This window comes from Rhinoderma darwinii, chromosome 1 (genome assembly GCF_050947455.1).
Source record: "Rhinoderma darwinii isolate aRhiDar2 chromosome 1, aRhiDar2.hap1, whole genome shotgun sequence".
NCBI lineage: Eukaryota > Metazoa > Chordata > Amphibia > Anura > Rhinodermatidae > Rhinoderma > Rhinoderma darwinii.
In genome coordinates this window covers 214,049,083-214,074,121 of record NC_134687.1, presented here as the reverse complement: position 1 = coordinate 214,074,121, position 25,039 = coordinate 214,049,083, and the positions used below count along the sequence as shown (strand labels likewise).

The following is a 25,039-nucleotide window of genomic DNA, read 5'->3' as shown; positions in this document are numbered from 1 at the left end:
ATCAGTCGTTTTGCCAATCCAGATAAAGAGAAGATTGCCAGTATGAAGTAAACCTTATTAAAAGTTCATGTTCCTTCATTTTTATATGTTCCAAATTTAAAATTGTACTTTGGGAAAGCATAGACTTCTGAAATGAGTCATCTGAGCAGTGCACGCTTATTCATGTCATTTATTCACAGAGGTGACATATTTCCAAATTAAGCCTATTTGGGTTTTAGCATTGTGTTTTTTCCCATACATGGTAAATACTGGATTGTAGAACCTTGTGAGTCTGGCACAGCTTTTTCTGTACAGCTGGACTGATTCCTGTTCCTGCCATCAAGTTTGCTAACACAAAGCCTGGTTCCACGTGGCTTTATATATTGATCAGCTGTTAAATTGCGATTGCTGCAACCTGCTTTAAAGGCAACTAAAAAGAATTCTATTTTGACTTCATCAGTAACCGGATCCATATAATCTTTTGACATATTTACAGGTTATCTTTTGAACGCTATCTCTCACTTATAGAATTGTGTACGGAATATAAAACAAAACTACTGGATTGCTCTGGTATAATACCAATAATTGCATATCATACATAAGCTGTTATTGAAAAAAATAGCACTTGTATAATTATAACAACCCCCTACCTTCCAAATAACATTGTAGATATAAAAAAATAGTCCCCTTCCCCAACTTACTCATCTTGCCTATTATTATCATAGGCTAGAAACAAATCACTCTTTACCGAATGTTCCCCTATTTTCATCTCGAAATTGATATGCTTGTAAAAATCTTCTTGCCACTTCGTTATATTTGATCTTCCAGGAGAATGTGTCCTCCAAATTTTATTAGAATTTATCTAATATTAATTCTTCTTATAGAACCTAATGAAACATCATCCCTAGCTGTAATCTGTATTTTGGGTCCAGGTACAGTAAATTATTATATTTAGAGGGATATCCCTCCTGAAATACATTTATACATGGATGCTGTGAGAAACCATGTGTACCTTTCATTATATTTGGGGAACACAATGTGCAATTATTGTGGACAGACATTTTTACTGGCGTCTGTTACTCATTGCACAGGATTCACATTTTCCATCCCTACGTGGAGTAAAACTATAAATTGTAATTCTACTTCTCGCTTAGCATCCATGTGGGAATTCTTCCTGTTTCTCATGTTGATTAAAAAAAATATGTATTTTTTTTATCCCCACATTATCTGTTCACTTTGGATACAGGGACTTCCGTCAGGAGTTTTGTCACCTTTGACAGCATAAATAGTGCAGTATGTAATCCTATTCCTGCTTTTAAAATGACTAAAATGGGGTTAGACAGTTGCCACTTGGATCCCTCATACGACAGAACAGTCATGGCTTCTGTTATAAACCGAAGCCATTATGTCAGTGTGAGCATACCCTAACATCTGCAGTACTTCTTTGCAGCTTCACCCACATTCTTGAACATGCTCCCAGCAGGACTCTTTATCTTTCATTGGCACTGTCCGTTTCCATTCTGACCATTCACACCTTTCCCAGTGTTGAATATAGAAATGTATGGCAACCTTGCCTGTGCAATAGCGTTAAATCTTAAAGGGGTTATCCGGGGACTAAAAATTGCATTGCAATAAGATATTTATGTGAAACGGAGTATCTCACTAATGTACTTTAATTTAAAATTCTGTACTAAATGGTGCAGTTCAAACCTCGGGAATTGTTCCCGGAAGTGCTGGAGCTTTTCTAATAATGATGAAACTCCGACACGGCCCCATGTGACTGAGAGCTTGCTTTGTGTGGTGTTCATGAACATGGCTGCAAGGGGCTGTCACATTGCCTATTGCTTGAGTCCCAAGCAGAGCATCAGCTAGTGCTTTGCTCGGGAATCCAGCACTGCTCCCAACGTCAATATTTGGTCAATTCAGGGGTTTCCTATTGCTGGAGTTCCCGAGCAGAGCATCAGCTGCTGCTCTGCCTGGAGACTACAGCACTTCTGCCAACGTCAATGTCCATATATGGACAATGACATCGGCAGCAGTACTGGAGTCCCCGAGCAGAGCATCGGCTGATGCTCTGCTTGGGAACTCCAGCGATAGGAAACCCCTGAAGTCACTGACCATATATGGACAGTGACATCGGGAGCAGGGCTTGAGTCCCCGGGCGGAGCATCAGCTGATGCTCTGCTCGGGGACTCCAGTACTGCTGCCGTCGTCACTGTCCATATATGGACAGTGACCGTGACATGGGCAGAAGTGCTGTAGTCCCCAGGCAGAGCATCAGCTGATGCTCTGCTCGGGAACTCCAGTGATCGGAAACCCCTGAATTGACCAAATATGGACATCAGGAGCAGTGCTGGAGTCCCGAGCAAAGCACTAGCTGATGCTCTGCTTGGGACTCAAGCAATCGGGAATGTGACAGCCCCTTGCGGTCATGTTTATGAACAGCGCACGAAGCAAGCTCTCAGTCACGTGGGGCCGTGTCGGAGCGTCATCATTATTAGAAAAGCTCCAGCACTTCCAGGAACAATTCACGAGGTTTGAAATTCACCATTTAGTACAGAATTTTAAATTAAAGTATATTAGTAAATTACTTTGTTTCACATAAATATATTATTACAATGCAATTATTGGTCCCCGGATAACCCCTTTAATATTTCTTTGCCAAATAGTTTACAGAACGTTCACGATCTAAGATATATTTGTAAGAAATCATCGATTTTTATATTTTGTAGATACTTTTTGACCAAGACATTTATGCTTAAGAAGTTGTAGAGCAGTATGGCTTGTGATCAAGTTACATTTTAATTTAGGAGTAATTGTATATTTATTTTGTTTTTCAGGCCCTCGGCTGCTTATTATACAAGCTTTGCTTTTTCACCCTTCCTTTTGGAGAAAGTCAAGTTGCTATCTGTGATGGGAGTTTCACTATACCAAACAATTCTCGTTATGACCACAATTTGCATTGTTTAGTTAGTAAGTGTCTTCTTGTTGGTCAATATAAACTCTGAAAGTGGACGATCAAAAAGCCTCACAATTTTTTTAGGCTCTGTTCATGTTTGGTGATATTAACTTCCTGTTTGTGGCACATTAGTATATGGGAGGTGGGAAACTTTTCAAGCTGGGTGTTGACCATGGCGGCCATTTTGAAGTCGGCCATTTTGTATCCAACTTTAGTTTTTTCAATGGGAAGAGGGTCATGTGACACATCAAACTTATCGAGAATTTCACAAGAAAAACAATGGTGTGCTTGGTTTTAACGTTACTTTATTCTTTCATGAGTTATTTACAAGTTTCTGACCACTTATAAAATGTGTTCAAAGTGCTGCCCATTGTGTTGGATTGTCAATGCAACCCTCTTCTCCCACTCTTCACACACACTGATAGCAACACCGCAGAAGAAATGCTAGCACAGGCTTCCAGTATCCGTAGTTTCAGTTGCTGCACATCTCGTATCTTCACAGCATAGACAATTGCCTTCAGATGACCCCAAAGATAAAAGTCTAAGGGGGTCAGATCGGGAGACCTAGGGGGCCATTCAACTGGCCCACGACGACCAATCTACTTTCCAGGAAACTGTTCATCTAGGAATGCTCGGACCTGACACCCATAATGTGGTGGTGCACCATCTTGCTGGAAAAACTCAGGGAACGTGCCAGCTTCAGTGCATAAAGAGGGAAACACATCATCATGTAGCAATTTCAGATATCCCGTGGCCTTGAGGTTTCCATTGATGAAGAATGGCCCCACTATCTTTGTACCCCATATACCACACCATACCATCAATTTTTGTGTTAGAACAGTCTTGGAGGGATCTATCCAATGTGGGTGAGTGTCAGACCAATAGCGGTGGTTTTGTTTGTTAACTTCACCATTCACATAAAAGTTTGCCTCATCACTGAACAAAATGTTCTGTGTAAACTGAGGGTCCTGTTCCAATTTTTGTTTTGCCCATTCTGCAAATTCAGTGCGCCGATCTGGGTCATCCTCGTTGAGATGCTGCAGCAGCTGGAGTTTGTAAGGGTGCCATTTGTGAGTAGCTAATATCCGCCGAAGGGATGTTCAATTGATGCCACTCTCCAGTGACATGCGGCGAGTGCTACGCTGTGGGCTCTTGCTGAATGAAGCTAGGACAGCCACTGATGTTTCTTCATTAGTGACAGTTTTCATGCCTCCACATTTGGGCAAATCCAACACTGAACCAGTTTCACGAAACTTGGCAAGCAGTTTGCAAACTGTAGCATGGGAGATGGGTGGTCTCGTAGGGTGTCTTGCATTGAAATCTGCTGCAATGACCCGGGTACTGCGTTCACCAGACATCAACACAATTTCTATCCGCTCCTCACGTGTTAACCTCTGCGACATGTCAATGGCTGTAAACAAAGACAAGCTTGTAAATAACTCATGAAAGAATAAAGTAACGTTAAAACCAAGCACACTATTGTTTTTCTTGTGAAATTCTCGATGTTTGATGTGTCACATGACCCTCATCCCATTGAAAAAACTAAAGTTGGATACAAAATGGCCGACTTCAAAATGGCCTCCATGGTCAACATCCAGCTTGAAAAGTTTCCCCCCTCCCATATACTAATGTGCCACAAACAGGAAGTTAATATCACCAACCATTCCCATTTTATTTAGGTGTATCCATATAAATGGCCCACCCTGTACATTTGGCACATTCCCCAGAAAGTTGCCTGTATATACCGCGAATGTATCCACAGGCCCCATGCACCCGGCAAAAAAAAGTGTTTTAAAAAATATATTTTGCATACAGTGGCATACGTCTAATGCTTTTGTCAGAGGTAAACATCAGATGATCCCATGGAGAGCAAAAACCAGATGGAAACCGAGCCAACCAGCTAATTGATGGAGGTCCTGAAGTAGGGATTCCACTCTACTAACTCTAAATTGAAAAATGTATTTTTTGCCCCAGACAACCACTTAAAATAGTTTCATAAAAAGCCAAACTAATTTATACATAATATAGAAGTTGTCACTGGACAGGATTAATTTACTGTAATAATTATGGTAAATCGGCAAGTTACATAGAAGTCAATTAATATATATGTAGGTTTTAGATGTGGTTAGAAACGTAAAGAAGGCTTACAAGAAAAAACGATCTTACTAATGTATAGCCTTATCGGCTGCAAAACGAAAATATTCTGATGACAATATGTCCTCTTAATTTTGTCAGGCACAGTGTTGTTGGATGGATTAAATTCATTAAATACAATATTGTCCCCACATAACTGTCACTATTCAAGTTAGATAGGAAGTAGATATTGTTGTATTGAGTGATTTTGAATCCATACAAGTTCTCCATGAGAACAGTGCATCTAACAGATATCAGAAGGGGACATGTAGTCATCAGAATCTCCGCTTAGTAGGGCATCCTCAGGCTTTGAGCCTGTATATTCAAACAATCATCTCTGCGAAGAAGTAAGAGATTCAAAAACTATTTTCACATTTTTAATGTACGCTAAATGTTTTTTTAATAATTGTCTTCTGATATATTCCCTTCAAGTTCCTAGGTTAGACCGTGTGACCTTGAGGAGAATATACATGACTCGGCAGTGTAGCCGTGGTTATCATAGTGCTAAAACACTTTAAGGCCAGGATCACACACTGAGTTTGGATGCAGTTTTTGTCTGTTTTTGGAGCCAAACACAGGAATGACTAACCACAGAAAGGGACATATATTTACTTTAAAAAATCACTGAAAAAAAGAAGGCCATACTTATTGATATAAGCCCAATCACCTGCTCCCAGCAGGATGCAGACAAACACAATGCTACATGGAGGAAGGTTACACAGGTGCAGAATACTGATAAACAACCACTCTCACACTATTCATGAGGGGGGTGGGTGCTTAGTATCATCATTGCACACATATAAAGCTTAGAAATTGTGTACAGCGTGTATTTTTTCATGATGCAGCCAGGCTTTTTAATTCTGTGGGATAGTGGGTTGTCAGTACTTTTTGTGGTACACTTAGAAGGTGCTGGGCAGCTCGCCTGATCTAATAGTATGGGCGTAACTAATAGGCTGTAAGCCGGCATGGTGCACTACACTTAACCATGTGACTGACACACTTATAGATGCCTTATCTGTGTGCAATCACGATACTCAGCAGCCACCCCCTCATGAATAGTAGGTGTGACAGTGGTTGTTTATCAGTATTCTGCACCTGTGTAACCTTCCTCCATGTATTAGTGTGCTTGTCTGCATCCTGCTGGGAGCTTGTGATTAAGCCTATCCTTAAATCAGTAAGTATGGCCTTTTTCTCTGTCAAATTTTTAAACACAGGAATGAACACAAAATAAATTAGTCTTTTCTTTTATACCTGTACTTCTTTTTGGATCCACTTCTGGCTTTGGCTCAAAAAACTGAGCCAAATATTGCCACAAATATTGCATCAAAACTTTGTGTGTGATTTTGGTCTAATGGTATTTTTTCTACTTTCTTGCCATAATTCTTTGCTGTCAAAACAGCTTTTATCATCACCTACAGGAACATATTCTAACTAGTGCAAAGAAAATGATGCTAATTCTTATAGCGCAAAGATTTTAACAGGTGGTTTTCTAAGTGCTGATAAGTCTGCTTGTGGCTAGGTACCTTTATAGTAATCTTGACTTTGTCCTTCCAGGGTACATGCTTGAACCTGATCAGGAGCGAAGACCTGACATCTATCAAGTTTCCTATTTTGCCTTCAAATTAGCCAAGAGAGAATGTCCGGTACCCAATGTATATGTGAGTTTATGTTTCAACACCATTTACAAAACACAGTAAGATCTACATTCTTTCTCAAAACATTTCTGTGGGAGACCAAGGGATGTTCTCATTCTCCCACATCGCTTATCTCATATCTTATATATGTATAATTTAACTTGTACGGTGGAATTTAATGAAGTGCTGCCTGTAATCTAAGATCCTTTCCCATTTCGCTCAGATCAAGAGGAATTTAACAATGCAGCCCTTGCAGTGAAGCATTTACAATCATAGTGCAGAAAACTCGTAATAGTATCCAACCATCGTAAAGCGCTTTTTATTGAATTAAAGGAAAACTTCAACAGAGACAGAGTACAGGATTAAAAAAAATAACAAGAAATTTGAAAATTAAATATTAAAAAAATAGAAAAAAATTCCATTAGTGAGTTCTAAGCACACCAGTTAACTCCCCTCTCCCAACATGGGGGCTGAGCGTCTCAGGCCTTATAGCAGCCCTCTCCGTGACTGAGCAGTACTTTGGGTGTAGATGCACAGAATAGAGGATGATGGTTGCTCACTCCAGTCCACCCACACAACCATATGTGTAGTCCGTGTCTAACCTTGTCTCGTTGTATGCCAAATTTAAACTGCATAACATTTGACTATAATTAACCTTTAATTGAAAACTACTGTTAAACATAATAAATCTACACTTTTTTTTTTTTTTTTTTCAATTGTTATGCAGAATTCTACAATCCCTCAAGCTCTTCCAGAACCCTTGACTGCAAGCGAGGCTGCCTCTAAAAAGACTCAGATAAAAACTAGGTAAGTTTCTGTTTAAAAGAATAAAATAAAAATAAGCTTGTTGATGAGCTATTTACTATAGTATCAAAATATGTTTTTACAATGTTATGAAGATAAGATTGAATATAGCTTTCCAAAATGGATAATTTAATGATTGTTTGTGTGAGACGTTAAGGTTGCACCCTTACTACATATAAGACATGATTATTTTGGACTATGTACCTGTCTAATACTTGTCTTGGACAGGTTTAAAATCTCACAAAAAATACACTGTATGGACAAAAGTATTGGGCCACCTACACATTACACCTTCAGAAGCTTTTATCACATCCCCTTCTAAATCCATAGGCATTAATGTGGAGCTGGTCCCCCCTTTGCAGCCAAAACCGCTTCCACTTTTCTGGGAAGGCTTTCTACAATATTTGGGAGTGTATCTGTGGGAAATTTTTGCCTATTCATCCAGAAGAGCATTTGTGAGGTCAGACATTGATGTTGGATGAGAGGGCTTGGCTCCCAATCTCTGTTCTAGTTTATTCATAAGGTGTTGGATGGGGTTGAGGTCAGGACTCGTCGGGGCTAGTCAAGTTCTTCCACACCAAATTTACCAACCAGGTCTTTATGGACCTTTCTTTGTGCACTGGGCTATAGTCGTGCAGGAACAGAAAAGATCCTTCTCCAAACTCTTTACACAAAGTTGGAAGCATACAATTGTCCAAAATGTCTTGGTATGCTGAAGCATTATGGTTTCTCTTCACTAGAACAAAGGGGCCTAGGCCAACCTCCGAAAAACAACGCCATAGCACTAACTCTTCTACACCAAACGTTGCAGTTGACAATACAGACAGGCAGTAAGCGTTCCCCTGGCATTTGCCAAACCTAGACTCGTCCATCAGACTTCCAGTTAGAGAAGGATGCTGCTCCAGAGTCCAGTGTTGGCGTGCTTTACAATACTCCATCCGTCACTTGGCATTGTGCTTGGTGATTTAAGGCTTGCTTGCAGCTGCTTGGCCATGGAAACCCCAGCCATGAAGCTCCACGGGCACAGTTTTTGTGCTCATGTTCATATCAGAGGAAGTTTGGATCTCTGCAGTTATTGAGTCAACAGAGCGTTGGCGACCCTGTCCTGTAACTTTACGTGGTCTACCACGTGGCTGAGTTACTGTAGCTCCTAAACGCTTCCACTTTCCAATAATACCACTCACAGTTGATCGTGGAATATCTAGAAGGGAAGAAATTTCACAAACTGACTTGTTACAACGATGGCATCCTATTACAGTACCACGCTGGAATTCAGCGAGCTTTTAAGAAAGACTAATTCTATCACAAATGTTTGTAAAGGCAGACTGAATGGCTAGGTGCTGAATTTTATACACCTGTTGCAATGGGAAAGAGGGGTTTGAAGCCTGCTCACCTCTCCTCTGTGCACAGTCTTGGTGCATCCAGACACCAACTTGAACGTAGAGAAATTTTTCAGTAGGTGGAACCAGCACTCGTCTGCTAAAAAGTTGTTTTTATTTGTAACAAGGTAAAAACATAAATTAAAAAAACACAGAGCACCCACAATAAGAATTAATCCATTTGACGCGTTTCTGACTCCAGGCATAATCATAACACGCAAGCGAGTGAAAACCTGTTAATTTAAATATCCTACACACCCCTCCCAAGACAAAAAAAAATGGGGTCTAAGGTGGGTAAGATAACAATTAGATCCAAAGATATATCTCACAGGATATTCAGTTACCAACTATATTATCTCATACACAATATTTATACAAAAAACTATCAATAATATGATACAATTGCAAAAATATAGTCGTAACATTCAATAGTTTAACCCCTTAATGACCGCCGATACGTCTTTTTACGGCGGTCATTAGTGGGCTTTATTCTAGAGCGCCGCCAAACTACGTCGCTGCATTAGAATAAAGTAAACAGAGCAGGGAGCCGTGAAATCTCCCTGCTCTCAGCTGCCAGAAGCAGCTGAGGGCTGGGGGCGTCCCTGCTCTGCCGGGTGAGATCGATATTAGTATCGATCTCACCCGTTTAACCCTTCAGATGCGGTGCACAATAGCGAGCACCGCATCTGAATGGTTTTGCAGAGAGGGAGGGAGCTCCCTCTCATCTCACTGACACCCGGCGATAAAATCGCCGAGTGTCTGTGTCTTCTATGGCAGCCGGGGGTCTAATAAAGACCCCCAGGTCTGCCTGCAGCGAATGCCTGCTAGATCATGCCGCAGGCATGACCTAGCAGATGCCTGTCCGTTTTAAACGGACAGGCAGTAATACACTGCAATACAAAAGTATTGCAGTGTATTATAATAGCGATCGGAGGATAGGGAAGTCCCCTAGTGGGACTAGTAAAAAAGTAAAAAAAAGTTTAATAAAGTTAATTAAAAAAAAAAGTGAAAAAAAAAAAAATGAAAAACCCAGCTTTTCCCCTTACAAAATGCTTTACTATTAAAAAAAACTACAATAAAGCAAAAAAGTTACACATATTTGGTATCGCCGCGTCCGTAACGACCCCGACTATAAAGCTGTTACATTATTTAACCCGCACGGTGAACGTCGTAAAAAATAAAATAAAAAACGATGGAAAAATTGCTGTTTTCTGTTAATCCTGACTTAAAAAAAATGTGATAGAAAGTGATCAAAAAGTCGCATCTACTCAAAAATGGTACCAATAAAAACTGCAAGTCGTCCCGCAAAAAACAAGACCTTATACAGCTATGCCGACGCAAAAATAAAAAAGTTACAGCTCTTCGAATGTGACAATGGAAAAATGTAAAAAATCGCTTGGACATTAGGGCCCAGAATGCCAGCAGGGGGAAGGGGTTAAAATTAATCCACTTCTGAAATTTAGGCCCATAGGAAAACTGGTGTTCATCATAAGTATCGAAAACCTTCATGGTTCAGAAGAGATCTCCTCCTGTCTCCGTCCCTGGCAGGTAAATTCACCCTTTCAATGCCAGAGAAACAAAAACCGGAGAGATCACCCCCATAAACACCAGAAAAATGTTTGGCTACTTTTGATGGATTTACATAACCTTTAATATGTTCCCTAATTCTGGCTTTTATTTAGTCGCTAGTGCATCGGATATAGCTAAAATTACAGATTGTACAGCCTACAGCTTATCTGATAAATGACATTACGTGTTCGGCAATTCATAAACCCTTTTATTTTATGGAAAATTCCATCAACTTTACTTGTAATTTCCATTATTTGGTGGGCATATTTGCATCATAAACCTCTACCACCACATTTATAGATTCCTTGCGTATTAAGCCAGGTACTATTTTGTTTTTTAGTTTGTAAAAGACTTGGAGATAGGTGGGACGACATAGTCTGGTATGGCCACTACATGGACGATATCATTATTGTTTGGTCGTGATATGACGGCCATACCAGACTACCAGTATACCCTAATTGTTGCCATGTATAATTTATTGCGTATGTAATGTTAGAGTCTGATGTTCTACTATTTAAATAAATATGTAAATATATTGAGCCTATTTTGGTAGATCAGGTTAATTCCATGCAGTTTAGCGCTACTCTCTGTCTCAAAAGTCAATTTGAGGTGTCAAAAGTTGGAAAACTGCACCACCTTGTGGTAGGAAATAAGAATGCGTGTTTTTTTTTTTTAAAAAGCTTTAGGCCTTAGGCACTGACCGTAGTTTATGTTCGTGTTCTATCCGCAATTTTGTGGATGGCACGCGGACCCTTTCATTTCTATGGCCCCGTGCACACGACCGTTAAGTTAATGGCTCAGTGTGGGGGCCGCAAACACTCAGGACAAGTCATTTTACGGTCCGGATTTACGTCTTCACAAACTGGAGACATCAATTTTTTTGTTGCGGATCCGTGAATCCTGATGACACACGGATGCACAGCTGAAGTCTTTTTGCAGACAAATGGACTGCAATAGATCCGTGGTTTTGCGGCCCGAAAAACTCCTACGGTCGTGTGCATTAGGCCTAAGCTAAATAGAAGAGATGCTCTAATTCTGTCACATGTATGTTGCTCCAGGAGGCGCTAAGACCTCATGCAAATAGCAGTCCTTCCTGGAAAAAACACCTTCATAATACGGGATGCAATAGGACATGCCAGAATGTGTGAGAAGTTCCTCCAGAGTCACATAATACTGGCGCCGTGATACCACATGGATCTGTAATATGGTTTTGTGCGCGAATTTGAAACTTGTTCGGGCAGCAGTAAAATCTTTATTATTTATTTGTGGTCAACTAAAAGGTGAAGTGAAACATTGATTATCGTGTTAGGGTATGTTCACACGAGGTCATTATGTCAGTAATTGACGGACGTATTTCGGCCGCAAGTACCGGACCGAACACAGTGCAGGGAGCCGGGCTCCTAGCATCACTACTGTCCCGTACTGAAAACATGATTACAGTACGAGACAGTTGTCCGGCAGCGAGGCCGGTACTCCTAGCATCGTACATAACTATGATGCTAGGAGCCCGGCTCCATGCACTGTGTTCGGTCCGGTACTTGCGGCTGAAATACGTCCGTCAATTACGGACGTAATGACCTCGTGTGAACATACCCTTACAATGGCGCCTGACAAGGGGTGGAATATATTAGGCAGCAAGTAGACTGTCAGTTCTTGAAGTTGATGTGTTGGATGCAGGAAAAATGGGCAAATGTAACGATCTGAGCGACTCTGACAAAGGACAAATTGTGATGGCTAGACAACTGGGTCAAAGCGTCTCCAAAACTGCAGGACTTGTGGGACTGTTCACGGTATGCAGTGGTTAGTACATACTAAAAGTAATCCAAGGAAGGACAACTGGTTAACGGACGACAGGCTCATGGGCACCCAAACCTCATTGATGTGTGTGGGGAGAGAAGGCTAGCCCCTCTGGTCCGATCCCACAGAAGAGCTACCATAGCACAAATTGTTGAAAAAGTTAATGCTGGCTATGATAGAAAGATGTCAGAACACACAGTGCGTTGCAGAATTATGTTATTGGGGCTACATAGCCACAGACTGGTCAGAGTGACCATGCCAAGCCCTGTCCACTGCCGAAAGTGCCTACAATTGGCACATGAGAATCAGAACTGGACACTGGAGCAATGGAAGAAGGTGGGACAGTCGGATGAATCACTATTTCTATTACATCATGTGAACGGCCGAGTGCATCGCTTACATGGGGAAGAGTTGGCACCAGGATCTACTATTGGAAGCCAGTGGAGGCAGTGTGATGCTATGGGCAATATTTTACTAGCAAACCATGGGTCTATGCTAGGGTCGTACTCCGATATCATAGGACTCCATAGAAAAACAGTATGGGTCCCCCTCACTGAGAACTCCGACAAATATAAAAATGTATTTGTTTACTGTAATTTTAGAACAGATCTTTATAGTGGGAGCTCTTTTGATAGTGATGCACAGTGCGAGCAGTGTGCCAGTACTGTATCTCTCCCCATGCAGCCTGTAACAGATTTGTGACCAGGGTTTACTCTCTGTTGATCTTGCTCAAGCTAAAAACGTCAGGTCGGACCCTAATAATAATGCGCCCTGCCATGCTGCAAAATTTGTTCAGAAATCGTTTGAGGAAAGTGACAAAGAATTCAAGGTGTTGAATTGGCCCCGAGATTCCCCAGATCTCAATCCTATTGGCCATATGTGCGATGTCCTAAAAAAACTAGTCTGATCCATGGAGACCACATCTCACAACTTACAGGACTTAAAAAATCTGCTGCTAACATCTGGGTACCAGATACCACAGGACACATCAGAGTAGTCCATTTCTCGAGGGGTCAGAGTTGTTTTTGCGGCAGAGAGGGATTTCCACAATATTAGGTGGGTGGTTTTAGTGCTATGGCTGTTATTTTGCTAGTGCTTTGTTACTAGGACTTTGTAGTCATTGATGCCTGTGTCTAGGGTAAATTGTTCCTTTTTAAAATGACGCAGGTTTATTCTTAATGTTTTAGGTTTTCACATATTTTCTTATTTTTGGTATAGAAAGGTAACAATGTACAAAGCTCAGGGGGTGCCAAACCTATGTAGGTATTCTCCCCTAGAAGCAATGCTTCTACAGCAGAAAAGCTACTTAAATGTGGTATCTGATGGAGCTTTCTATTTTGATTTTTCTGTCAGACTTGTGCCGTACCCAACAGAAAAAAAACATAGGCATACGCAGGTACACGTCAGGCCCCATGCACTTCTGTGGGTGCTCTATTAAGGCTCCTTACAAAATGTAGCTGTAATACTGCTGTGTGCATAAGACCTTAGGGGGAAAAAGGAAAGATAAAGGAAAAAAATGGTTCTCCTAGTCACTTCCTTTAGTATGCATTTCTTTATATAGGGATATATTATGGCCATCAGATCACTATTATGAGCGATCTTCAGATAGAGAAATGCTGGGAAGACACATACTTTGTATTCCCAGCATTACCCCGTCCTCCCCTCTGGGAATTCTGTTCCTCATAATAATAGTGTCAGCCCTAACTGGTTCATGGCAGTACACTATACAGTGTAATCTGACAAATGCTGAGGACATATACTTGCATCTTTACTGTGTGTGTGTGTGTGTGTGTGTATATATATATATATATATATATATATATATATATATATATATATATAAAACACAAGATTGAACGGCACATTCCAGAAAAATGAAACAAAATGTGTATACGAGTGCAAGAACGCCTGTGACTGCAAATTTATACAGCACACGAGAAAATGGCGACAGTACACAGTGAACACTAATGCCACCTAAGCACTACAGATAAATAAATATGCATTACTGCTAAATATACTTACAAATAGTGAGGTTCTTAGCGCACGTTTTAATCAAATTGTGTGAGCCCATCTGCCACGACAATGCATCCTCTATAAGGTGAAAACCATTAAACTAATTAAAACCACCCAGGGCAAATGAGAAGTGCAAAATCCAAAAATAGAGGCAGTCACTAACCCCACATATTTTTAATTAGTTTAGGTAGTGTAGGTTCCCACCTTATAGAGGACACCTTGTCATGTCAGATGGGCTCATACAATTTGATCAAAATGTGCGCTAAGAGCCTTATTATTTGTAAGCAGATTTAGCAGTAATGCATATTTATTTATCTGTAGTGCTTAGGTGGCATTAGTGTTCGCAAAGTGCTGTCGCCACGTTCTTGCGTGATTATATATATATATATATATATATATATATATATATATATGGAAAAAATCGAGCAAAGAAGCAGCACTCAATAGCAAAAAATGAAATTTATTCACCCAACACAGCAACGTTTCACTTCCTCCATGGAAGCATTTTCAAGCAATTAGTGAAAAGCACACACAGGTATATATAGGGAGCACAAAGCTCAATTAACAAATCATCTAAATAGCAGCAATTATACACTTCATATTGAAAAAAATACCCCGTGTAAAAGTGTAACAAAATATTATATATATGTGTACAAGAGTCAAACATTGACAAATGGTATGAAGAACTTTAAAATTCCAACGAGTGTCATACGTGCCTATAAAATAGTGTAATGCATTAATTGCATATTGATTAATAATCACATTATAATACACAATAGCTGGCACTCACCAATCTGGAGAAACAAGGACATCCTGAACAGAACATGTGTGGAATTAAAATTTCCGGCGTTACAAACACCGAACTGCACATGCCCCAACTCTATCTGTCCATTGGGTAAGGCGATCACATGTGATCTGACTCGCCGTGACGATGCACAGCGACGCAACAGCTGACATGATTACATCACTAGCAGAGGCCCATCAAATCGCACAGTCGTGTTAGGGTCAATGCAACATAATACGCCATGTTTGTTAAGGGCAAATATGCCAGAACTACAGTTTACAGGGTGGAGATACCACTAAAATACCTCTAATGAAGTCGTGAATAACACATTCCGCTAGTCAAGAAGGAGTGTATGAAAACTGTGTATAAGATGCACAGTGGTAGGTTTTGCTCAAGTGGAATACCTTATGTCCCAAGAGACAAGAGAACGCCCGCTCGCATAGCGTGCAGAACTCAAGTCCCACGAAGAAATACTCAACCAATGCGATGATCTATCATCAACACAGAGGCGCGTAGTATTACTCCTATTAAGGGATCTCTGGAAAATGAGCAAAAACCTGTACCTTCGAATCAGAACTCCCCCGTTGCGGAGCTATCATTCACGGCTCAAAACGTATATATATAAAAAGAGTCAATAAGCAACCCAAATGATACTGAACAAACATAGATGGCAGATGTCGTGGAGCTGTGCAAAATCAACAACATTATTGCAGTTCACATAGATAAAGAAAAATCTAAATAAAAATTTAAATGAAATTTTTTTATTCAATAACACTCTCCTATGACAGAAAAAAAGAGGCCACATGTGTACAGAATTCCTTGTTCCAGTTGGCAAGTGTCTTCCAATATCAATATCGAGACTTCAATCTATAAAAAAGAAGAAAGAAGAGGTATATTAAAAATTACAGTATAATAGCTTTCCTATTCCTATACATCAGACAATATCTAGAGTAGTGAAGGGATCATGAACAGATATCATTAGGCAAAGGAATCCCCAAGGAACGCCGCAGAGGCCAAATCTAAAGGCTGTACATGAAGAGAATGACCTCTCAAAACCATCTGGACCACAATGTCCTAGATGTAATAAAATACTTATTTGAATACATTCAAGGGGTAATCAATATTGAGACCGTTAGGGTAGAGGGAATTTAGTCTATTGATCCACTGAACCTCCCGTTGTTTAAGGATCAATTCCCTATTCCCTCCCCGTTTGAGGGGGGGAACCCTATCAATGATGCAAAATCTAAGTTGTTGTACACTATGACCCATTTCCACAAAATGTCTCGCTACAGGGAGTTCTACCTTCTTTGTACGTATGCTAGACTTATGATTGTTTAATCTCAGTCTACATTCAGTTGTGGTCTCCCCCACATAAATCAAATTGCAAGGACATTGAAGAACATAAATAACATAGTCACTTCTGCATGTATAGTAGGAGGTAATCTTATAAGCTCTACCGGTAGTAGGATGCAAAAAAGAACTGCCTTTGAGAATAATCGCACAACTATCACAGGACAGGCAGGGAAAACAACCGTTCCGTGTCGAGTCCTGTTGTCTACCTCTGCCCTGAACATTCCTTGTACTGACATCCGTCACGACCAATCTGTCCCTTAAATTGCGGGGTCTTCTGTATGAAAATAAAGGAGGGGATTGAAATTCTATCACTTTATCATAGTAGTTACTCAGAATTCCCCAATGTTTTCTGATAATATTTGCCACATTAGGACTGCATACACTGAATGTGGAAACCATAGGGAGTCTATCCATTTTCTGCTGAATCTTCTTCCTATCCTGCCCTAGTTGGGCCCTATCCACTCGTTTAACTCTTTCCAGATGTGTCTTAAGAAGACGCTCTGGGTATCCTCTGTCTATGAACTTCCTAACCATCGTATTGAGTTTATGGTCTAAACTAATGGGATCATCAACAATCCGTTTAACCCTCAATAGCTGACTATACGGTAGGGATTTGATCATCCCCTTAGGGTGATGACTGTCAAAGCTGAGTAGATTGTTGCAGTCCGTGTCTTTAACAAATAAATCAGTTACAAGTTTATTATTTTGTATGCATACCAAGGTATCAAGAAATTGGACCTGACTATCAGAAACAACCATAGTGAATTGAATGTCGGAGTCTATCAAGTTTAAATGCTCAAAAAAACTGTTCAAACCAAGCAGGTCCCCTGTCCAAATGAGGAAGACGTCATCTATGTATCGCCACCACCCAAGTACCGAAGTGAAGTGGTGGGATACATAGATCGACGTCTCCTCCATGTCAGCCATGACAATATTGGCATACGTAGGGGCCACATTGGACCCCATAGCCGTTCCACGAAGTTGCATAAAATATTCATCATTGAACAGAAAGTGATTACAGGTAAGTACTATATCCAGCAAGCCCATCAAAAACTCTTTGCACTCACAGGAAAATTCAGTTCCATCAAGTGCTTTGCTCACACTCATCATACACCTCGTATGGGTGATGGAAGTGTACAAGCTGGTCACATCAAATGAGACCAGCAAAGCCCCATTAGGAATCTCAATATCTCTAATTCTGCTCAGAAAATCCGCCGTATCCCTAATATAAGATCTAGCAGATATGGCAAAATTTCTCAAAACCTTATCAAGGAAAATGGCAGGGGGGCTAAGAAGCGATTCCCTGCCTGAGACTATGGGTCTCCCTGGGGGGTTGACAATACTTTTATGTATTTTGGGCAGACAGTACAGTATAGGAGTTATCGGATATGCAGGTGTTAAAAAGGTATACAGATCCCTGTCTATCATATCATTAGCAAAGGCATTGTCAACCAACACTCTTATTCGTTTCTGAATATCTTTCATAGGATCTATCGAAATCCTCCTATATACAGCTGTGTCATTCAACTGTCTATAAACTTCCTGTAAATAAAGGGATCGGTCCATAACAACGACCGCACCCCCTTTGTCGGCAGGTTTGATGATGAGGTCACCGTTATGGATCAACCCCTCAAGTGCCACTTTTTCTCTAACAGATAGATTGTACGGAGTGTGCAAAGATAGCCCAGAGCGACATTCACGTTTAAAATCTACAACATCCTTCAGGACGGAGGAGATAAACGTTTCAACCACCTGTATACAAGTTGGCGGCTGTGAACTGCTTTTATTAAACAAACCCCAACGTTTTAAACATAATTCATAATCAGGTTCTGTATTAACATTACTCACAGGATCAGGCTGTTGGGAATACCATGTCTTGTTTCTCACCGACCTGAAAAAATTATTCAGGTCAATGTCAAGCTGCAGCCAGTCCATATTTTTGATGGGGCAAAATGATAGCCCCTTACATAAAACCGACAATTCATCTGTGGATAAAACATGGCTAGAGATATTTACCACTAATTGGTGGTCAGAGGATACTTTTGCTTCAGTTGTGCTGTTGATCTCAGATGTTTCACATTCCTTGTTTTTGAATCTTCTGTTGTACCTTCTGCCCCCTCTCCTGGTCCGGTGTTGTTTGTTTCCGGTGTATGTGTCTCTTCCCCTAAAAAATCATGTGCAGGAGAGTTCCTATTCCTTGGGTACTTTCCTTTCGTGTCCCTCCAAGTGGGTTTCTTCTGTTGTGGCTGTTGGTCTTTTTTCCAGTTGTATACTCTGCCTGTAGCATAATCATCTCTGTCTCGGAACCATTTATGACGTTTTACTTCTTCCTGTTCTCTTTGAAATTTTTGTAGAATGCCAAGAAATTTATCATGATAGGCAGAAAACTCGTCACCGTCCATGAGTGTATGTAGTTTTTCTTCCAATTCCGCTTTTTTAGAACTGCAGCTCTCAATCTCTTTCTGAAGAAATTCAATATTCAATAAAATTACATCCAGGGCATACTTGTTGGATAAACCCTCCAGACTAGTGCAAAAGTCCAGGTTATTTGGAAAGAGATTAGGTTGCAGGTGTGACCGTAATCCCCGTGGAATGATCTGATGTCTATAGTATTCACCCAAAATAGACAAATGCAATCTCAAATTGATATACCTCCTGGACTCATATTCAAAACAGCGTTTGATGTCAACCTTTGCTGGAATTCCAAGGAAAGTCCCATCTCCCAATGAACCGTTCAGGATCCTGTTCACATCCTCAGTGGTGTAGGAAAAAATGTTGGGTGAAATTTTCAGAGCCCCCGATGGCTCCATGTTATATGCATGTGCTAACGTCTCCCCGTCACAATACTCCAGAAACAAACATATAATAGGAGCAGCACTGTGCAAAAAACCAAAAACAGCTGGTGCTAGCTTCAAATAACAGGGAGTGACGTTCTCCCAATAAGGTATATGGAAAAAATCGAGCAAAGAAGCAGCACTCAATAGCAAAAAATGAAATTTATTCACCCAACACAGCAACGTTTCACTTCCTCCATGGAAGCATTTTCAAGCAATTAGTGAAAAGCACACACAGGTATATATAGGGAGCACAAAGCTCAATTAACAAATCATCTAAATAGCAGCAATTATACACTTCATATTGAAAAAAATACCCCGTGTAACAGTGTAACAAACAGTGTTGTAGATTTTAAACGTGAATGTCGCTCTGGGCTATCTTTGCACACTCCGTACAATCTATCTGTTAGAGAAAAAGTGGCACTTGAGGGGTTGATCCATAACGGTGACCTCATCATCAAACCTGCCGACAAAGGGGGTGCGGTCGTTGTTATGGACCGATCCCTTTATTTACAGGAAGTTTATAGACAGTTGAATGACACAGCTGTATATAGGAGGATTTCGATAGATCCTATGAAAGATATTCAGAAACGAATAAGAGTGTTGGTTGACAATGCCTTTGCTAATGATATGATAGACAGGGATCTGTATACCTTTTTAACACCTGCATAGCCGATAACTCCTATACTGTACTGTCTGCCCAAAATACATAAAAGTATTGTCAACCCCCCAGGGAGACCCATAGTCTCAGGCAGGGAATCGCTTCTTAGCCCCCCTGCCATTTTCCTTGATAAGGTTTTGAGAAATTTTGCCATATCTGCTAGATCTTATATTAGGGATACGGCGGATTTTCTGAGCAGAATTAGAGATATTGAGATTCCTAATGGGGCTTTGCTGGTCTCATTTGATGTGACCAGCTTGTACACTTCCATCACCCATACGAGGGGTATGATGAGTGTGAGCAAAGCACTTGATGGAACTGAATTTTCCTGTGAGTGCAAAGAGTTTTTGATGGGCTTGCTGGATATAGTACTTACCTGTAATCACTTTCTGTTCAATGATGAATATTTTATGCAACTTCGTGGAACGGCTATGGGGTCCAATGTGGCCCCTACGTATGCCAATATTGTCATGGCTGACATGGAGGAGACGTCGATCTATGTATCCCACCACTTCACTTCGGTACTTGGGTGGTGGCGATACATAGATGACGTCTTCCTCATTTGGACAGGGGACCTGCTTGGTTTGAACAGTTTTTTTGAGCATTTAAACTTGATAGACTCCGACATTCAATTCACTATGGTTGTTTCTGATAGTCAGGTCCAATTTCTTGATACCTTGGTATGCATACAAAATAATAAACTTGTAACTGATTTATTTGTTAAAGACACGGACTGCAACAATCTACTCAGCTTTGACAGTCATCACCCTAAGGGGATGATCAAATCCCTACCGTATAGTCAGCTATTGAGGGTTAAACGGATTGTTGATGATCCCATTAGTTTAGACCATAAACTCAATACGATGGTTAGGAAGTTTAGACAGAGGATACCCAGAGCGTCTTCTTAAGACACATCTGGAAAGAGTTAAACGAGTGGATAGGGCCCAACTAGGGCAGGATAGGAAGAAGATTCAGCAGAAAATGGATAGACTCCCTATGGTTTCCACATTCAGTGTATGCAGTCCTAATGTGGCAAATATTATCAGAAAACATTGGGGAATTCTGAGTAACTACTATGATAAAGTGATAGAATTTCAATCCCCTCCTTTATTTTCATACAGAAGACCCCGCAATTTAAGGGACAGATTGGTCGTGACGGATGTCAGTACAAGGAATGTTCAGGGCAGAGGTAGACAACAGGACTCGACACGGAACGGTTGTTTTCCCTGCCTGTCCTGTGATAGTTGTGCGATTATTCTCAAAGGCAGTTCTTTTTTGCATCCTACTACCGGTAGAGCTTATAAGATTACCTCCTACTATACATGCAGAAGTGACTATGTTATTTATGTTCTTCAATGTCCTTGCAATTTGATTTATGTGGGGGAGACCACAACTGAATGTAGACTGAGATTAAACAATCATAAGTCTAGCATACGTACAAAGAAGGTAGAACTCCCTGTAGCGAGACATTTTGTGGAAATGGGTCATAGTGTACAACAACTTAGATTTTGCATCATTGATAGGGTTCCCCCCCTCAAACGGGGAGGGAATAGGGAATTGATCCTTAAACAACGGGAGGTTCAGTGGATCAATAGACTAAATTCCCTCTACCCTAACGGTCTCAATATTGATTACCCCTTGAATGTATTCAAATAAGTATTTTATTACATCTAGGACATTGTGGTCCAGATGGTTTTGAGAGGTCATTCTCTTCATGTACAGCCTTTAGATTTGGCCTCTGCGGCGTTCCTTGGGGATTCCTTTGCCTAATGATATCTGTTCATGATCCCTTCACTACTCTAGATATTGTCTGATGTATAGGAATAGGAAAGCTATTATACTGTAATTTTTAATATACCTCTTCTTTCTTCTTTTTTATAGATTGAAGTCTCGATATTGATATTGGAAGACACTTGCCAACTGGAACAAGGAATTCTGTACACATGTGGCCTCTTTTTTTCTGTCATAGGAGAGTGTTATTGAATAAAAAAATTTCATTTAAATTTTTATTTAGATTTTTCTTTATCTATGTGAACTGCAATAATGTTGTTGATTTTGCACAGCTCCACGACATCTGCCATCTATGTTTGTTCAGTATCATTTGGGTTGCTTATTGACTCTTTTTATATATATACGTTTTGAGCCGTGAATGATAGCTCCGCAACGGGGGAGTTCTGATTCGAAGGTACAGGTTTTTGCTCATTTTCCAGAGATCCCTTAATAGGAGTAATACTACGCGCCTCTGTGTTGATGATAGATCATCGCATTGGTTGAGTATTTCTTCGTGGGACTTGAGTTCTGCACGCTATGCGAGCGGGCGTTCTCTTGTCTCTTGGGACATAAGGTATTCCACTTGAGCAAAACCTACCACTGTGCATCTTATACACAGTTTTCATACACTCCTTCTTGACTAGCGGAATGTGTTATTCACGACTTCATTAGAGGTATTTTAGTGGTATCTCCACCCTGTAAACTGTAGTTCTGGCATATTTGCCCTTAACAAACATGGCGTATTATGTTGCATTGACCCTAACACGACTGTGCGATTTGATGGGCCTCTGCTAGTGATGTAATCATGTCAGCTGTTGCGTCGCTGTGCATCGTCACGGCGAGTCAGATCACATGTGATAGCCTTACCCAATGGACAGATAGAGTTGGGGCATGTGCAGTTCGGTGTTTGTAACGCCGGAAATTTTAATTCCACACATGTTCTGTTCAGGATGTCCTTGTTTCTCCAGATTGGTGAGTGCCAGCTATTGTGTATTATAATGTGATTATTAATCAATATGCAATTAATGCATTACACTATTTTATAGGCACGTATGACACTCGTTGGAATTTTAAAGTTCTTCATACCATTTGTCAATGTTTGACTCTTGTACACATATATATAATATTTTGTTACACTTTTACACGGGGTATTTTTTTCAATATGAAGTGTATAATTGCTGCTATTTAGATGATTTGTTAATTGAGCTTTGTGCTCCCTATATATACCTGTGTGTGCTTTTCACTAATTGCTTGAAAATGCTTCCATGGAGGAAGTGAAACGTTGCTGTGTTGGGTGAATAAATTTCATTTTTTGCTATTGAGTGCTGCTTCTTTGCTCGATTTTTTCCATATACCTTACTGGGAGAACGTCACTCCCTGTTATTTGAAGCTAGCACCAGCTGTTTTTGTTTTTTTGCACAGTGCTGCTCCTATTATATGTTTGTTTGTTTATATATATATATATATATATATATATATATATATATATATATATATATATACTTGGTAACGTAAAATAAAACTGGACCATGCAGAACGTGATATATTAGTTATATTCTTGATCATTCACTTGAAACCTACACTTTAGACTACATTACAGAATTGCTTTAATATAGTATAATATAACGTAGTAACAGACTATAATGTCATTTATTAAGCCATAGGTTGTTTTATAACAGTCTCTCTTCAAACCTCTCTCTTTGCTGTTTAAGCTATTCAGGAAGATCATAATATCCTTCTAAGGCCCCATGCTCATGAACGTGTTTTTGTGGGCCCAATTCACACGCAAATCTTCGGGTGAATTGCGGCCCCATTCATTTCTATGGGCCCATGCACACGACCCTGGTTTCCACGTTCCGTGCATTGCCCGGGAGCCTGGACCGCAAAAAGATAGGACATGTCTTATTACGGCCGTATTTTGGGGTTCATGCTCATTGAAATGAATGCACACGGCCATGTGCACGGCCCACGATTTGCGGTCAGTCCGCGGATGACACTCCGCGGCTGTATGAGCCTCAAATCACGGGCCGTGCACACTACTACGGTCGTGTGCATGAGCCCTTGTTCCCTAGATGAAATAGAATTTTGCAATTAAGTCACTTAGAACATTTTTGTCACTGCTTATGGTGTTTTTCATGTTACAGAATAACAGATTCACTTGGACCCACGGAAACGTCCATTGCTCCAAGACAGAGACCCAAGGCATTTTCCAGTACAGCCCAGTCACAGGTGCTCAATATTCAAAATGCTACAACCCCTGTTATGATGGCGGTGCAGAATTCTCCAAGTCAGCAGATTCACAATGGTATGAGGATTTGTTCTTTTCTAAATAAACACGAAGATTAGATAAACGTAGAATAGACAAAGTATAATAGTACTATGATGTCATTACTCATGGGAAGAAATGTTCATTCTCACTGGTTATTTTCTTTTATCAAATTGCGTTGTAGCAGCTACAGATACAATAACTCCACATCCTGGCAATGGGCCTGGCACACTGTTGGGTCAGGAATATAGCCAGCAGTTCTCACAGCAGCACAGAGTTTTACAGCAACTTCAGCCAGGAGATTGGAGACTACAGCAGCTCCATCAATTGCAGCAACAGCAACTGTTCCAGGACGCCTACATAAAGCAGGTCTGTTTTAATCTTTACCAGTGGACATAGTGGACATAAATATTTAGAGGTATTCAACTAATTTAATTTATCTCAGCAAAACAGTAGTGTATATTTACTCATTCTGACTCCAAAATGGTTGCCTCCACTTGTCTAGATGACAGGTCAATTTATTAGCATAGCACACCCACTTTCCAGGATCTTTTAACTATCTTCGTAACGTTTAAGTTGACGCTAAGATGATTCTACACGTACGTTAGAAAGCGACATTTACTGCTATTCCGTAATATACAGTTAGGTCCAGACAGGGGTGAACCTAGCCCCTCTGCTGCCTGAGGCGAACTAATTAAAAGGCGCCCCCCAATCTATCGGAGTTTTCTCATTACTACCTTTACACATCAAACACGCACTATATAAAAAAAAATTAAATAGGAAAACACTTGCTTTTTATTTGTAAAGTGCTGTTTAATGTATAGAGAAGACTTAAAGAACTCTTCTTACTTTATTACTTTAGTATCATAGATCAGCAACGCAGCATTAACACTGAAAATGGTTTAACATCTTCTATGCCCCCTTTTTATTACCTAATTGACTTATGATTTTTAACCGAGTTCAGTGGCCCGGCGTGGTCGGCATGATGCAGTGACGTCATCATGCCGGGCAGTTGACGTCATCAGCGTGCTCCCGATCTCTTGTAGGCCTCAGGCCTAAACCAGGCTGTGGCCTACAAGAGCAAACGGCGGAGCAGGGGTTTCT

The 25,039-nt window shown here is 40.5% G+C and overlaps 1 protein-coding gene across 4 annotated transcripts in view; it reads left to right on the top strand.

Moving 5' to 3' along the window:
• BMP2K (BMP2 inducible kinase) overlaps window positions 1-25,039 on the top strand; it is a 205,377-nt gene that overhangs the window by 135,731 nt on the left and 44,607 nt on the right. For all 4 annotated transcript variants that reach the window (XM_075861433.1, XM_075861448.1, XM_075861440.1 and 1 more), the window contains 5 exons: window positions 2,820-2,952; window positions 6,626-6,729; window positions 7,433-7,512; window positions 23,814-23,974; window positions 24,120-24,304. In XM_075861433.1, the coding sequence (XP_075717548.1) occupies window positions 2,820-2,952; window positions 6,626-6,729; window positions 7,433-7,512; window positions 23,814-23,974; window positions 24,120-24,304 (663 nt within the window). The remainder of the gene's footprint in view (window positions 1-2,819; window positions 2,953-6,625; window positions 6,730-7,432; window positions 7,513-23,813; window positions 23,975-24,119; window positions 24,305-25,039) is intronic.